Source organism: Hyperolius riggenbachi, chromosome 4 (genome assembly GCF_040937935.1).
Source record: "Hyperolius riggenbachi isolate aHypRig1 chromosome 4, aHypRig1.pri, whole genome shotgun sequence".
Lineage (NCBI taxonomy): Eukaryota > Metazoa > Chordata > Amphibia > Anura > Hyperoliidae > Hyperolius > Hyperolius riggenbachi.
This window is the reverse complement of record NC_090649.1, coordinates 468097811-468114271: the sequence shown is the minus strand read 5'-3', so window position 1 is coordinate 468114271 and position 16461 is coordinate 468097811. Positions and strand designations below refer to the sequence as shown.

The following is a 16461-nucleotide window of genomic DNA, read 5'->3' as shown; positions in this document are numbered from 1 at the left end:
GCGCCCTGTATCCTGTACCTGCACCCAGAACCCTCATGACACCCAGCATCAGCAGCACCCACATGACAACCAATACCCACCTAGCCAGAAGGAGGGAGGAACATGGGGCCACCGATGACAGGTCACACTGACTCCACACCATTGAATGCAGCCAGCTGTTCTGTGACTGAATGTATGTGTCAAGCCGAGGAGCTCAGGGGGGATGGTTTGGGGCAGCTGGAACAGTTGGAGAGCCGGGGGTGGGGGGACAGAGGGGGGGGGGGGGGGTTTGTGAAGGTCACATGTCACTGCAAGGCAAGGGGTTTGGGGTGCAGGTCCCCCCCCCCCCCCCCCCCCGGGGTCATGTCAAATGGAAGGTAAATGAGCGGAAGGCCTCTGACATCCTTCTGCCTAAGAGAGTTATAGGAAAATAATAGTGACACTTTGGGCACAATTTTGACATTCTTCACTTAGGGGTGTACTCACTTTTGCTGCCAGCGCTTTAGACATTATTGGCTGTGTGTTGAGTTATTTTGACGGTTCAGCGAATTCACACTGTTCTACACGCTGTACACTGACTTCGTTACTTTGTATCAAAGTGTCATGATCTCATTGTTCTGTTTTTGCTACAGAACTTTGTTCACCTGTCCTATCTTGAGCAATAGTCACTGAGCTGATTATGTGATGTCAAAGTACTGTGGCTGAGATAAGTTAGTTCAGCCTACTTTTTATTTAAAGGTGCACTGAGCCAGGGTACAATAGTTAACTTTTACTTACCTGGGCCTTCTTCTAGCCCCCCCCCCCCATAGTCTTTGAGTTGTCTGTGTGCTCAGAGTCCCTTCTATTGTTCCACTGTCACCCCAAGTAAAGTCCGTGACCTGGCTGAGTTGCAAACTCATGGGTTGGGTGTATGAGCTGTCCTTGCTGTGTGCCTCTTCAATGGGGCTCCTGTAGTTGGGAGCATTTTGCGCATGCACAGTTTGTAAAGACAGCTATCTGCACATGCACAGACATCCACTGCGCTACAGTGGTCAGTACGGTGGCGTAGTGGATTGCACTCTCACCTATCTGGGCTCCCGGTTCGAATCCCAGCCAAGGCACTACCTGCATGGAAATTGTATGTCCTCCCGTGTCTGTGTGGGTTTCCTCCAAGTACTCCAGTTTCCACCCACTTTTGAAAAAACAGATAAGTTAATTGGCTTCCCCTTTAAAATTGGCCATAGACTACAATGGACAAATGACTACGGCAGTGGCGTACCTAGGGCATTTGGCACCCGGTGCTGGGTATTAAAAGACGCGCCCCCCCCCCCGTAAAAAAAATGGGCGTGGCCACAACCTGCGGCGTGCTTCGCGTCAAATGGGCGTGGTCATGACCGGATGAGGGCGGAGCTAACTGTAATTTAAAGTATTAGCTAGTATAGTTGCCCCAGTATAGCTAGTAGTTGCCCCCAGTGAAGCTAGTATAGTTGCCCCCAGTGAAACTAGTTGCCCCCAGTATAGCTGGTTTAGTTGCCCCAGTATAGCTGGTTTAGTTGCCCCCAGTATAGCTAGTTTAGTTGCCCCCAGTATAGCTAGCTTAGTTGCCCCCAGTATAGCTGTCCCCAGTATAGCTAGTATACCTGCCCCCAGTATAGCTGCCCCCAGTATAGCTAGTATACCTGCCCCCAGTATAGCTAGTTTAGTTGCCCCCAGTATAGCTGCCCCCAGTATAGTTGCCCCCAGTATAGCTGGTATAGTTGCCCCCAGTATAGCTGGTATAGTTGCCCCCAGTATAGCTAGTATAGTTGCCCCCAGTATAGCTGGTATAGTTGCCCCCAGTATAGCTGGTATAGTTGCCCCCAGTATAGCTGGTATAGTTGCCCCCAGTATAGCTGGTATAGTTGCCCCCAGTATAGCTGGTATAGTTGCCCCCAGTATAGCTGGTATAGTTGCCCCCAGTATAGCTGGTATAGTTGCCCCCAGTATAGCTGGTATAGTTGCCCCCAGTATAGCTGGTATAGTTGCCCCCAGTATAGCTGGTATAGTTGCCCCCAGTATAGCTGGTATAGTTGCCCCCAGTATAGCTAGTATAGCTGCCCCCAGTATAGCTAGTATAGTTGCCCCCACTATAGCTGGTATAGTTGCCCCCAGTATAGCTGCCCCCAGTATAGCTAGTATACCTGCCCCCAGTATAGCTGCCCCCAGTATAGCTAGTTTAGTTGCCCCCAGTATAGCTAGTTTAGTTGCCCCCAGTATAGTTGCCCCCAGTATAGCTGGTATAGTTGCCCCCAGTATAGCTGGTATAGTTGCCCCCAGTATAGCTGGTATAGTTGCCCCCAGTATAGCTGGTATAGTTGCCCCCAGTATAGCTAGTTTAGTTGCCCCCAGTATAGCTAGTTTAGTTGCCCCCAGTATAGCTAGTTTAGTTGCCCCCAGTATAGCTGCCCCCAGTATAGCTAGTACAGTTGCCCCCACTATAGCTGGTATAGTTGCCCCCAGTATAGCTGCCCCCAGTATAGCTAGTATAGTTGCCCCCACTATAGCTGGTATAGTTGCCCCCAGTATAGCTGCCCCCAGTATAGCTAGTACAGTTCCCCCCCAGTAAAGATGCCCAGGAGGGGGGGAAGCAGCGCTAGAAGAAGGGGCAGTGGGGGCAGCGGTGGGGAGGGGGGAAATATCCCCCCCTCCCTCACCTGGGACCCCTCCTTCTGCCTCTCTCTCCCCCTCCAGAATAGCTGCGACAAGTGCGGGGCGGCCGGAGGCGTATAGACAATTACTCACCTAATCTCCGCGTTCCCAGCGTCATGACGTTACAGGTCTCCGCCTCCAATGCCGCCCACTGTGCTTCCGCTAATCAGGAAGCACAGTGGGCGGCATTGAAGACGGAGACCTGTGACGTCATGACGCTGCGTTCCACGCTTGGAACGCGGAAATCAGGTGAGTAATTGTTCATACGCCTCCGGCCGCCCCGCACTTGTCGCCGCTATTCTGGAGGGGGAGAGAGGCAGAAGGAGGGGTCCCAGGTGAGGGAGGGGGGGGATATTTCCCCCCTCCCCACCGCTGCCCCCACTGCCCCTCCTTCTAGCCCTGCTTCTCCCTCCTGCTGTGCTGCTGTGGGGGGTCGTAGTGACACCCCCCTGGGTGTCTGACACCCGGTGCGCCCCGCCCCCCTGCGCACTATGGTAGGGACGCCACTGGACTACCGTAGGGATAGGTCACACTTCCAGAACCACTGGAATTCAATGACTTGCATATTCAACAGTGATGCATTGTGGGAGACCTTATATGCTTACTTCCATCCTGAATAATCACAAATACCTTCTGTTTTGCATGGCATTTCTAGTAAGGAGGTTTTGGGTCCTTTTTAGCCCCTTACACCTTCCTAGGTGTTCTGGTTCACCATGAGCTTGCTGCTGGGCAATCTGTAAGGGATCAAACCCGCCATCAGCCTTTCTAAGTGCTAGTGATATGAAAAGCTCTCGCTAATACAATGTTATGGGGTATTTTAATAAAATCACATCACTCAAGCGGGATCACACCCATAGAATGGCATTAGCAAGAGCTTTTCAAATCACAAGCGCTTAGAAATGGCTTAGTAATTGTCAGGCTTGGCAAGTTATCAGCTCACTGCTCAGCTCCTATGCCCCAATCTAACACCACCTTCTTCACCCTGTGTGGTGCGTCCCCACTTAAACGGGAGGTGAGGAAACACCTGCCCGACTTCGGTTACACCCAGGCCTTGTAGGTGCAAGGTATAGGAGCTGAACGTAGAGTGAACTATGTAACTCACCAGAACCTAACAGGAGATGAGCAAAGTCCAGTAGCAATCCAAGGTCATACACATATATCAGAAGTATTGAGGTACACAAGGAGCAGGCAATCCTAGGTCAGTCCGGGCAGAAATCAGATAGTAGTCAGATATCAAGCGGAGGGTCGGTACAAGCAGCAGGCAGGGAGTAGCCGGATTCCAGACAAGGGTCGGTACAGGCAGCAGGCAAAGAGTAGTCGAGTTCCAGGCACGGGTCGGTACAGGCGGCAGGCAAGAGTAGTCAGTTTCCAGGCAAGGTCGGTACACAGATAATCCAATACGTAATAAATCTCTCCCGGGCCAAAAGCACACCGCCAAAGCTATCACAGGCAATCTCAAACTGTCAGAGCAGGCTTTAAATACAGGCAGCATCCAATCAGTGGCCAGCCACACAATGCAGCAACCAATCATACACACTGCAGCCCTGCCTGAGTGTCAGCTGACTCACAGATCAGCTGACACAAAATGACAAAGCCTACCTATGTGTCAGCTGACTAGAACTGTCAGCTGACACCAAGTCTTAGATTTCTTCAGCGAATAGGACGGGCGTCTGCTCCAAAACGTCCGTCCCCTTCAGCGCTGGAACGCAGTGTTAGGAGCGGCGCGCGCAGTTCTGTCGGGAAGGACGCCAGCGTTGCTAGGGCCTGTGCGTGCAGAGGCAGAAGAGGATGGAGCGGCTTGACTGTCGCCGAGGGAGCCCTCATCGGGGGAGCGAACAGGTAAGTCCCTGACTGTAATATATTGCTAGTGGGTTATGGCTCTGGGCCCAACTCCGTTTTCATCAGAATGTTACTTTCTCTGTGTCCACTAGGTGGCGTACCCTTACCTCAGCCCCCTGTTGCTGCTCTCAGAAGCCTCTGTGGTGGATCTAAACTCCAAACTGGAGAAGAAAGTCTCAGCCAGGAACTTCAGGCCCAATATTGTGGTCTCCGGATGTAGTGCTTTTGACGAGGTAAAGATTACATCTTTTAGCACGTCTCTGTTAGTTTTCAGATCTCTCTGCTAAAATGAAAGGATAAGTCAACTTTATCTGCAGAGTTTGTATGTTCTCCCTGTGCCTGTATGGGTTTCCTCCGGGCTCTCTGGTTTCCTCCCACATCCCCAAAACATACTGATATGTTAATTGGCTTTCCCCTAAATTGACATCAAACAAATGACAGCGCTCATAGGCTGCAACTGAAATGAAGACCAACAGAGGCATGCAGAGCCCCACAGGGGCTAAATACATACCTTGAATGCAAATCAGATGCAAATTATGCACTGGTCCCTAATCTAAAATTTGAATGCAAATTGAAGCACTAGCCATAAGTATACTTGAGTTTTGTACAGCAGGAGTCATTGGCAGCGCTTCCAAACAGAAGTTGCACCAAATTAACTGCCTGCAATAGATGTGCAAAGCTCCACAATATGGACAAACTTCAGTATACATATGTGCACAAATTATTCCCTACTAGACCTCCCCACGGCGATTCCCCTACCGCTAGTCTACCGATGAAAACATATTTTTTTGTGTTTGGAAGCGCTGACAATGTCTCCTGCTTTCCCCTAAATTGGCCCTAGACTTACGATACCTAGACTACAATGAACATATGACTATGGCAGGATTACATTGTGAGCTCCTCTGAGGTACAGTTAGTGACATGACTATGTACTCTGTACAGCGCTGTGAAAGATACCAGTGCTATATAAATACTAAATAATACTCAGGCCACTCTGGAGCATTAAAGGGGAGCTGAAGAGAGAGGTATATGGAGGCTGCCATGTTTATTTCCTTTTAAGCAATACCAGTTGCCTGGAAGCCCTGCTGATCCTCTGCCTCTAATACTATTAGCCATAGCCCCTGAACAAGCATGCAGCAGATTAGGTGTTTCAGACTTTAAAGTCAGATCTGACAAGACTAGCTGCATGCTTGTTTGTTGTGTTAATCAGATACTACTGCAGAGAAATAGACCAGCAGGGCTGCCAGGCAACTGGCATTGATTAAAAGGAAATAAATATGGCAGCCTCCGTATACCTCTTACTTCAGTTCCCCTTTAAGGAGGTGAAGTGTATGGCTGTCAGAAAGAGGAGTCCCAATACAGAGCTGGACCAAGTAAATATTTCTCTGCTCTGCTGTGCTTACTCTGCAAGGAGGAAAGGACTGTGAGAGCTATTCAGACCCAGATCATCCACAAGGCAATCTAGGCAGGTGCCTGGGGCCCAGTGAATGCTAAAGGGAACCGAAACTGGGATATGGATTTTTCCTTTTAAAATAATACCAGTTTCCTGACTCACCTGCTGATCCTGTGTCTCTACTCTCTAACACTTTTAGCCACAGTCCCTGAACCAGCATGCAGATCAGTTGCCCTGACTGAAGTCAGACTGGATTAGCTGCATGCCTATTTCAGGTCCGTGATTCAGCCACTGCTGCAGCCAAAGAGATCAGCAGGACTGCCAAGCAACTGGTATTTTTTAAAAGGAAACATTCATATCCCTCTCAGTTTAGGTTCTCTGACTCCTCTCCCTCTCAGATTACCTAAAGGAGCCACTGCTAGTACCTTACCAAGGTCCCAGTTTATCTTAATCCATCTCTGGAGCTATTGTTGGGTCACTGGCCTGTATTGGGAGATTAGAACAATCTGTACAATGGTTAGGCCAGGTTCGCTCGAATCGCATACTGTTATTGCCAGCAATTGTGATTTTAAAGTGGGATTTTATCTGCAATTGCATTTTGCGATTCTAGCTCCCAAAATGCTAAAAGTTTCTCTGCACGTAGCATGTATACAATTTATACAAATCACCAGAGATCGCAAATTACAAACGCTGCAGTGAGAATGGTCCCATAGGGATACATTGTTACAGCACTTTGCTGATGACCGTCAATCAGCAAATCCCTGAAAAGCACCCCAGTGTGAGCCAGTCCTTACTCCTCTAATGCTGGGCATACACGGCTCGACGCAGGCTTATCAATCGAGCCGCTGATGGCTTGATTGATAATATCCGACGTGTCCGATCACCGCGGAGATCGATCCCGCGCTCGATACCCGCGGGCGAACAATAGCGTCGAATCGAGCGGAAGATAAGAAGCGCCGGTGGGGACGAGCGGGAATCGATCGGGGCGCACGAGCGGGGACGCGGCGGGAGTCGATCCGGTGGCTAATCGACCCGTGTATGCCCAGCATTAAAGAGAGTCTGAAGCCATAAATAAATTCCTTTATATATCATGCCCCTGCTTAAACGCTGCTATCCCGCTGCTGAACGAGGGTCCTTTCCCCTCCAAATCCCCCCTGTGCTGCCCGGGGAGCGCTTCCGTGTGAGGCGGGGCTATGAGCTGCAGCCCTGCCTCACACGCGTGTATCAGCGGCGGATCTCCGCCTCTCCTCCCGCCCCTCTCAGTCTGCCTTCACTGAGAGGGGCGGGGGAGAGGCGGAGATCCGACGCTGATACACGCGTGTGAGGCAGGGCTGCAGCTCATAGCCCTGCCTCACACGGAAGCGCACAGGGGTAGCAAAATCTACAACCAAGTTGGTCGTGGATTTTGCAGGGGGGATTTGGAGGGGAAAGGACCCTCGTTCAGCCGCGGGACAGCGGCGTTTTACCAGGGGCAAATATGCCCCAGATAGATATAGATAGATAGATAGATAGATAGATAGATAGATAGATAGATAGATATAGATATCTATCTATCTATCTCTCTCTCTTTCTCTTTCTCTTTCTCTTTCTCTCTATCTATCTATATCTATATCTATATCTATATCTATATCTATATCTATATCTATATCTATATATATATATATATATATATATATATATATATATATATATATATATACGTATACATACATACATTTTTATTAAGGCTTCAGAGTCTCTTTAAGCCCCATCTACACGATAAGATTCTTTATGCGATTCGATTATGATTCTATTTACGTTCCAAATAAATCTGACATGTCCGATCGGGATTCGATTCATTTTGATTTGCCATTGTTTTGCAATGGCAAATCGAATCGAATTCCGATCGGACATGTTGGATTTAATCGGATCGTAAATAGAATTGTAATCGAATTGCACAAAGAATCGTATAGTGTAGATTGGGCTCAAGCTATTACAGTATAGAATTCTTTCATGCTATCTTCTAGTGCCCTCTGCTGGTGAAATGGAAGAATCTTTGACAGAACTTCTGAAAAATGTTCACAAAAGCTACTTTTCAAAACAGCGGGCCTGATTCTGGAGAAGTCGGCAGTAAAATCATTTTACCATCAGATATACTTATGAAACTTGTAGCCGGTAGAGCTGTTATTTACAGTAATAATAAGGTCTATCTCGCAGCAGGTAGCTCCTTGTTACTATATATTTTCCTATAACTATACCACATTGCCTACTTGTATACCACGCACATTAGTTACTTACAGGATGCACTACTCTGATCTTACTGTACTCTATCTTGTTTATGTTTGTCTGAAAATTTAAATACAATTTCACTGTTAAAAATTGGTAAATTGAATGTCTGTAGTGAACACAACGTCTAACCGAAAAGAAAAGAGAGAGAAAAAAAAAAGTCCTGTTGCATTATTACCAGTAATTATAATGTTGAAATCCAAGTTTAAGGTACAAAAGATTTAATGCCATAGTTGGAACATATTGGATCATGGTGCGGGCATTTGAAGAGGTAATTATAATTGACAATGGAACCAGCTGCCTATACCCAGAAACAGTACAAGATACAAGAAGGATTTATTCGCCAAGTACGGTGGAGCTGTACTTGGAATTGCTTGTGGTACATATGGCTTAGGCAAAGTACAACAGCAACAGTTGTACATGTTACACCAGCCTTTCTCAACCTTTTTACCCTGGAGGAACCCTGCGAATAACTTTTGGATCTCAAGGAACCCCAGCAAACAGTTTTTTGATCTCGAGGAACCCCTGCATTTATTTTGCAGGAGCCATGGTCATTTAGGCTACTTGCACACCAAGACGTTGCGTTAGGTGCTACGTTAAGGTCGCATAACGTGCACCTAACGCAAGGCCTGGTGCTCTTCGAAGTGGATGTCAGAATGAGCCGCGTTGTGCAGCTCGCTCTGGCGTCCGTGATGCGTACTATTGGACGCATGCGGCATCACGTGGTCCCGCCGGCCAATCGCCACACAGAGCGGCAACAACGTGCAGTGAATATGAATTAGCCATGTGCCTGGCCGCTCTCCGCTCCTCCCCAACATGACTGAGCATGTGCAAACAGTCTAACGCGGCTTAAGCCGCTCTAACGCCGTAGCATGCTGCACTCTCTGGGCAACGTACAGCGTTGCATGTAACGCAACGTGGGCAGTGTGAACAGCCCACTTGTGTTACATTGCTGTGCGTTGGGGGAGCGTTACAGGCGCACTAACGTGCGCCTGTAACGTCCCTGTGTGCAAGCAGCCTAAAAGTAGGGGAGGCTGTTTATTTCACTACCCACTATTACACTTTATTAACGTGCTCATTATTATTCTTATCCCCAACTTAATACTTCTTTTTCCAGTGCAGTACAGTACAGTATTACAATAGTATTATAATGTGCTCTATTATACTTCCCCCACGATTGGGGAAAATGCCAAGGAACCCCTGCAGAGTACACAAGGAACCCCTGCAGAGTACACAAGGAACCCCTGCAGAGTACACAAGGAACCCCTGCAGAGTACTCAAGGAACCCTGGTTGAGAAAGCCTGTTGTAAATATGGGTTTTGCTCCCAGTGTGTGTGTGTGTGTGTATGCGTATGTATATATGTGTATATGTATGTTCGCATATATATATATATGTATGTGTGTGTGTGTGTGTGTGTGTGTATCTCTATCTCTGTCTGTATATGTATATGTGTATATGTATATGTGTATACATACACATACACATACACATACACATACACATACACACACACACACACACAAAGCTTTATGGAGATGAAGATTTCATTTTTTTAGCACGACCTGGCACCTGCTCACAGTGCCAAAACCACTGGTAAATGGTTTACTGACCATGGTATTACTGTGCTCAATTAGCCTGCCAACTCTCCTGACCTGAACCCCATAGAGAATCTGTGGGATATTGTGAAGAGAAAGTTGAGAGACGCAAGACCCAACACTCTGGATGAGCTTAAGGCCGCTATCGAAGCATCCTGGGCCTCCATAACACCTGAGCAGTGCCACAGGCTGATTGCCTCCATGCCACGCCGCATTGAAGCAGTCATTTCTGCAAAAGGATTCCCGACCAAGTATTGAGTGCATAACTGAACATAATTATTTGAAGGTCGACTTTTTTTGTTTTAAAAACACTTTTCTTTTATTGGTCGGATGAAATATGCTAATTTTTTGAGACAGGAATTTTGGGTTTTCATCAGCTGTATGCCAAAATCATCAATATAAAAGGCTTGAACCACTTCAGTTGTGTGTATTTGAATCTAAAATATATGAAAGTCTAATGTTTATCAGTACATTACAGAAAATAATGAACATATATATATATATATATATATATATATATATATATATATATATATATATATATATATATATATATATATATATATATATACATACATACATACATACATACATACATACATACATACATACATACAGGCTGGATTCACAGTGGCCAGTTGCATAACGCATGTGTTAAAATGAGTGTGAACTGCAATGGAGACTGGACATAGACTTTAATGCAAAGCCTGCATGCAGCGAGTTAGAATAACGCGATCCATTACTGTGAACAGCCCCATAGAGTTGTATGGGCTGTGAGTTGACATGGAGAATTTTTCAGCAACACAACTGAGCACTGTGAACCTAGCCTCATACATTCATTCATACATACATACATACATACATACATACATTCATACATTCATACATTCATACATTCATACATACATACATACATACATACATACATACATACATACATACATACATACATACATACATACATACATACATTCATTCATTCATTCATTCATTCATTCATTCATACATACATACATACATACTTTCATACATTCATACATACATTCATACATTCATACATTCATACATACATACATACATACATACATACATTCATACATTCATACATTCATACATACATACATACATACATACATACATACATACATACATACATTCATACATTCATACATACATACATACATACATTCATACATTCATACATACATACATTCATACATTCATACATTCATACATTCATACATTCATACATTCATACATACATACATACATACATACATACATACATTCATACATTCATACATACATACATACATACATACATACATACATACATACATTCATACATTCATACATTCATACATTCATACATTCATACATTCATACATACATACATACATACATACTTTCATACATTCATACATACTTTCATACATTCATACATACATACATACATACATACATACATACATACATACATACATACATACATACATACATACATACATACATACATACATACATACATTCATACATACATACATACATACATACATACATACATACATACATACATACATACATACATACATACATACATACATACATACATACATACATACATTCATACATTCATACATTCATACATTCATACATTCATACATACATTCATACATTCATACATACATTCATACATACATTCATACATTCATACATACATTGGTGTGAAAAACTATTTGCCCCCTTCCTAATTTCTTATTCTTTTGCATGTTTGTCACACTTAAATGTGTCTGCTCATCAAAAACCATTAACTATTAGTCAAAGATAACATAATTGAACACAAAATGCAGTTTTAAATGATGGTTTTTATTATTTAGTGAGAAAAATAACTCAAAACCTAATAACTGGTTGGGCCACCCTTAGCAGCAATAACTGCAATCAAGCGTTTGCGATAACTTGCAACGAGTCTTTTACAGCGCTCTGGAGGAATTTTGGCCCACTCATCTTTGCAGAATTGTTGTAATTGAGCTTTATTTGAGGGTGTTCTAACATGAACCGCCTTTTTAAGGTCATGCCACAACATCTCAATAGGATTCAGGTCAGGACTTTGACTAGGCCACTCCAAAGTCTTCATTTTGTTTTCCTTCAGCCGTTCAGAGGTGGATTTGCTGGTGTGTTTTGGGTCATTGTCCTGCTGCAGCACCCAAGATGGCTTCAGCTTGAGTTGACGAACAGATGGCCGGACATTCTCCTTCAGGATTTTTTGGTAGACAGTAGAATTCATGGTTCCATCTATCACAGCAAGCCTTCCAGGTCCTGAAGCAGCAAAACAACCCCAGACCATCACACTACCACCACCATATTTTACTGTTGGTATAATGTTCTTTTGCTGAAATGCTGTGTTACTTCTACGCCAGATGTAACGGGACACGCACCTTCCAAAAAGTTCAACTTTTGTCTCGTCGGTCCACAGGGTATTTTCCCAAAAGTCTTGCCAATCATTGAGATGTTTTTTTAGCAAAATTGAGACGAGCCTTAATGTTCTTTTTGCTTAAAAGTGGTTTGCGCCTTGGATATCTGCCATGCAGACCGTTTTTGCCCAGTCTCTTTCTTATGGTGGAGTCGTGAACAATGACCTTAATTGAGGCAAGTGAGGCCTGCAGTTCTTTAGATGTTGTCCTGGGGTCTTTTGTGGCCTCTCAGATGAGTTTTCTCTGCGCTCCTGGGGTAATTTTGGTCGGCCAGCCACTCCTGGGAAGGTTCATCACTGTTCCATGTTTTGCCATTTGTGGATAATGGCTCTCACTGTGGTTCGCTGGAGTCCCAAAGCTTTAGAAATGGCTTTATAACCTTTACCAGACTGATAGATCTCAATTGCAGTACTTTGTTCTCATTTGTTCCTGAATTTCTTTGGATCTTGGCATGATGTCTTGCTTTTGAGGTGCTTTTGGTCTACTTCTCTGTGTCAGATAGCTCCTATTTAAGTGATTTCTTGATTGAAACAGGTGTGGCAGTAATCAGGCCTGGGGGTTACTACAGAAATAGAACTCAGGTGTGATAAACCACAGTTATTTTTTAACAAGGGGGGCAATCACTTTTTCACACAGGGCCATGTAGATTTGGAGGTTTTTTTTTCTCACTAAATAATAAAAACCATCATTTAAAACTGCATTTTGTGTTCAATTATGTTATCTTTGACTAATAGTTAACGGTTTTTGATGAGCAGAAACATTTAAGTGTGACAAACATGCAAAAGAATAAGCAATCAGGAAGGGGGCAAATAGTTTTATATATATATATATATATATATATATATATATATATATATATATATATATATATATATATATATATATATATATATATATATATATATATATATATATATATATATATATATATATATATATATATATTTATTATTATTAGAATATATATATATATATATATTTATTTATTATTATTAGAATATATATATATATATATATATATATATATATATATTTATTATTATTAGAATATATATATATATATATATATATATATATATATATATATATATATATATATATATATATATATATATATATATATATATATATATATATATATATATATATATATATATATATATATATATATATATATATATATATATATATATATATATATATATATATATATATTATGTGTGTGTGTGTGTATATATATACGCACACACACACACACACACACACACCCCAATAATAATATATATACACACACATTATATATATATATATATATATATATATATATATATATATATATATATATATATATTATAAAATCTATATCCTTTCCCTGTGAAGGAGTTGCATTATTACCAGTTAAACTCTCCTCTGCTCTGAAGATCAAATACCTTATTTTCGCACTATAAGACGCTCCTGACCAAGAGACGCACCTAGGTTTAGTGCATCCATGGTAAAGGGGCATCTTGTGGATTATGCTCCCTTTGTACCTCATGCCTCCTTGTACCTCTTGTTTCTCCCTGACTGTGTCCGCTTTTATCCTCCTTGTGCCCTCCTCTATGCCCCTTTGTCGGTAACAGTAAAAAAGGGCGCAGGAGGCTAGTGGACAAATCGGGCGCCGCCATTCACTCCCATAATAAATATCGTTTAATGGGCGCCCGATAGGAAAAAAGGGCGCCGGAGAAAAATAACGTTTTAAAAGCGGCGCCCGGAGACTTAATGTTTTATTACTGCTTCTCATGATTACACATTTAATGATTTATACATTTTTTAATATTATTTTTAAACGAAAAACAGTACAATTTTTTTTTTTTTTTTACATTATTTTTAATCGAAAAAACCGCACAATATGTTTTTGAAACGTTATTAATGCTTATCACAGGGGGGTCTTAGGTTTAGGCACCAACAGGGTGGTCTTAGGTTTAGGCACCAACAGGGTGGTCTTAGGTTTAGGCACCAACAGGGGGGTCTTAGGTTTAGGCACCAACAGGGGGGTCTTAGGTTTAGGCACCAACAGGGGGGTCTTAGGTTTAGGCACCAACAGGGGGGTCTTAGGTTTAGGCACCAACAGGGGGGTCTTAGGTTTAGGCACCAACAGGGGGGTCTTAGGTTTAGGCACCAACAGGGGGGTCTTAGGTTTAGGCACCAACAGGGGGTCTTAGGTTTAGGCACCAACAGGGGGGTCTTAGGTTTAGGCACCAACAGGGGGGTCTTAGGTTTAGGCACCAACGGGGGTCTTAGGTTTAGGCACCAACAGGGGGTCTTAGGTTTAGGCACCAACAGGGGGTCTTAGGTTTAGGCACCAACAGGGGGGTCTTAGGTTTAGGCACCAACGGGGGTCTTAGGTTTAGGCACCAACAGGGGGGTCTTAGGTTTAGGCACTAACAGGGGGGGTCTAGGGGTTAGGGGTCGGTACAGGGAGGGTTACTTAGTAATTTTTTTTTAAACGTTATTATACGTTTCCCTATTTAAACGAAAGATTAACGTTTTTACAATTGCCGATTTAATGCACATTATTTAATGATTTATAACTTTATAAAACATTAATTTTAAACGAAATACAGTGCAATACATTTTTAAACGTTATCCATGTTTATCGTTTAAAACCCCGCGCCCTTTTTTCCCAGCGCCCCTTTTTAACGTACGCCCCCTTTGTCTTCCTGTGTCCTCCTCTGCATGGGCACAGTACAGGGAGTCCCCGACATTGCGGCAGGTTGGAGGCTCGTATCGGCATACGTTGACAAGTCCCCCCCCTTCCTTTTTTGTCTTGGCTACAAGTTTACTTTAACTATTAAAGTACACCTCACTCCATCTGCTGCAATTAATTTTTGAACGCCCTGCTTTCCTTCCTTGTAAAATGCTTTTAGTAATTGCCGGAATAAGTATTTCAGCTATGGAAAACACGGAGTGAGATAAATAGGCCTTTTTCACACCTCCCAATGTGCTTAAACTCAGAACTTCCTCTCTACTCTTCTTTGTTACAGCTAATACAAATCATGCAATAAATCTTCAGAGTGTCTACTTCCTGCTTTCATGGAAGCAGACGTATTGTTAACATCCTGTGTTTACAAATCAGCTGCTCTGCCATGGCAAAGAAGATTCCTGAGATGACACTGCTGAGAGATCAATTTTACAGCTTGTGCTTAGTCACAGATGAGGGGGAATTAGACAGGCTAAACTCTATAAATATTTACAGGGTGCATTTCTCTGTTTTCCTTCTGTCCTGTGCAAGAGTTCAGGTCCACTTTAACACTGATCAGCTGCTTCCCTCAGACATCCTTTTGTGTTTAAGGATAACCCGTTTGCCCCTCAGAATTACAATGTAAATAATCTGTTCCTCCCTTTATCCCCTGACTCTGCAACAGCCAACTTCTGAAGGATGAAAATGTTTTTGGTATAGATTACGAATGTGATTTCTATCTAGTGTCCTGTCCATGTCACATAATTGGCGGCTGCTTTAATGACCTCTTTCCTGTTTTTGCACACATTATGACTTAATTATTTGTATAATAGGATTCCTGGAAAGAAGTGCAGATTGGCAGTCGGTTGATCCTCAGACGAGTCATGCCATGTCCACGGTCAGTACCCGTATTAACTGTACATTTTTTGTTACTGGGGAGCACTGTGGCGTAGTGGATAGCACTCTCACCTTGCAGCGCTGGGTCCCTCGCTCGAAAACCAACCTGAGCGATATCTGGATGGGGTATGTATATTCCCTGTGTCTGTGTGGGTTTCCTCCGGGCACTCTGTTTTCCTCCCACATCCTAAAAACATACAGTAAAGCTTCCCCTTAAAATTGGGCATATACTATGATGAAGATATGACTATGGTAGGATTAGATTGTGAGCTCCTCTAAGCCAGTGACATGACTATGTATTCTGTAAAGTGCTGCAGGAGATGTCAGTGATCTATAACTACATAGTAATAATATGGAAGGACCATGGGCGTCCGCAGAAAATTTTCGGGGGGGGGGGGGGAGGGGGCAAAAAGGTGGGGAAGAAGTGGTGCACCGCACCAAACATTTCGGGGAGGTAGTGCGTGCCAAAAAATATAGGGATTACGGCCGAAAAATGGGTGTGGCCATGGACCAAAAATGGGTGTGGCCATGGACCAGAATGTGGGTGTGGCCACGGGTGAAGATGAATTTAGCAATGTGGGACATTAGATTAGGACAGTGGTGGCGAACCTTTTGGAGGCCGAGTGCCCAAACTG

General features: G+C 43.5%; 1 protein-coding gene across 1 annotated transcript in view; it reads left to right on the top strand.

Annotated features, from left to right (window-relative positions):
- Positions 1-16461, top strand: part of LOC137504447 (mitochondrial amidoxime reducing component 2-like) — a 117541-nt gene that overhangs the window by 67149 nt on the left and 33931 nt on the right. The window contains exons 4-5 of the mRNA XM_068232879.1: positions 4578-4718; positions 15763-15827. Of these exons, the coding sequence (XP_068088980.1) occupies positions 4578-4718; positions 15763-15827 (206 nt within the window). The remainder of the gene's footprint in view (positions 1-4577; positions 4719-15762; positions 15828-16461) is intronic.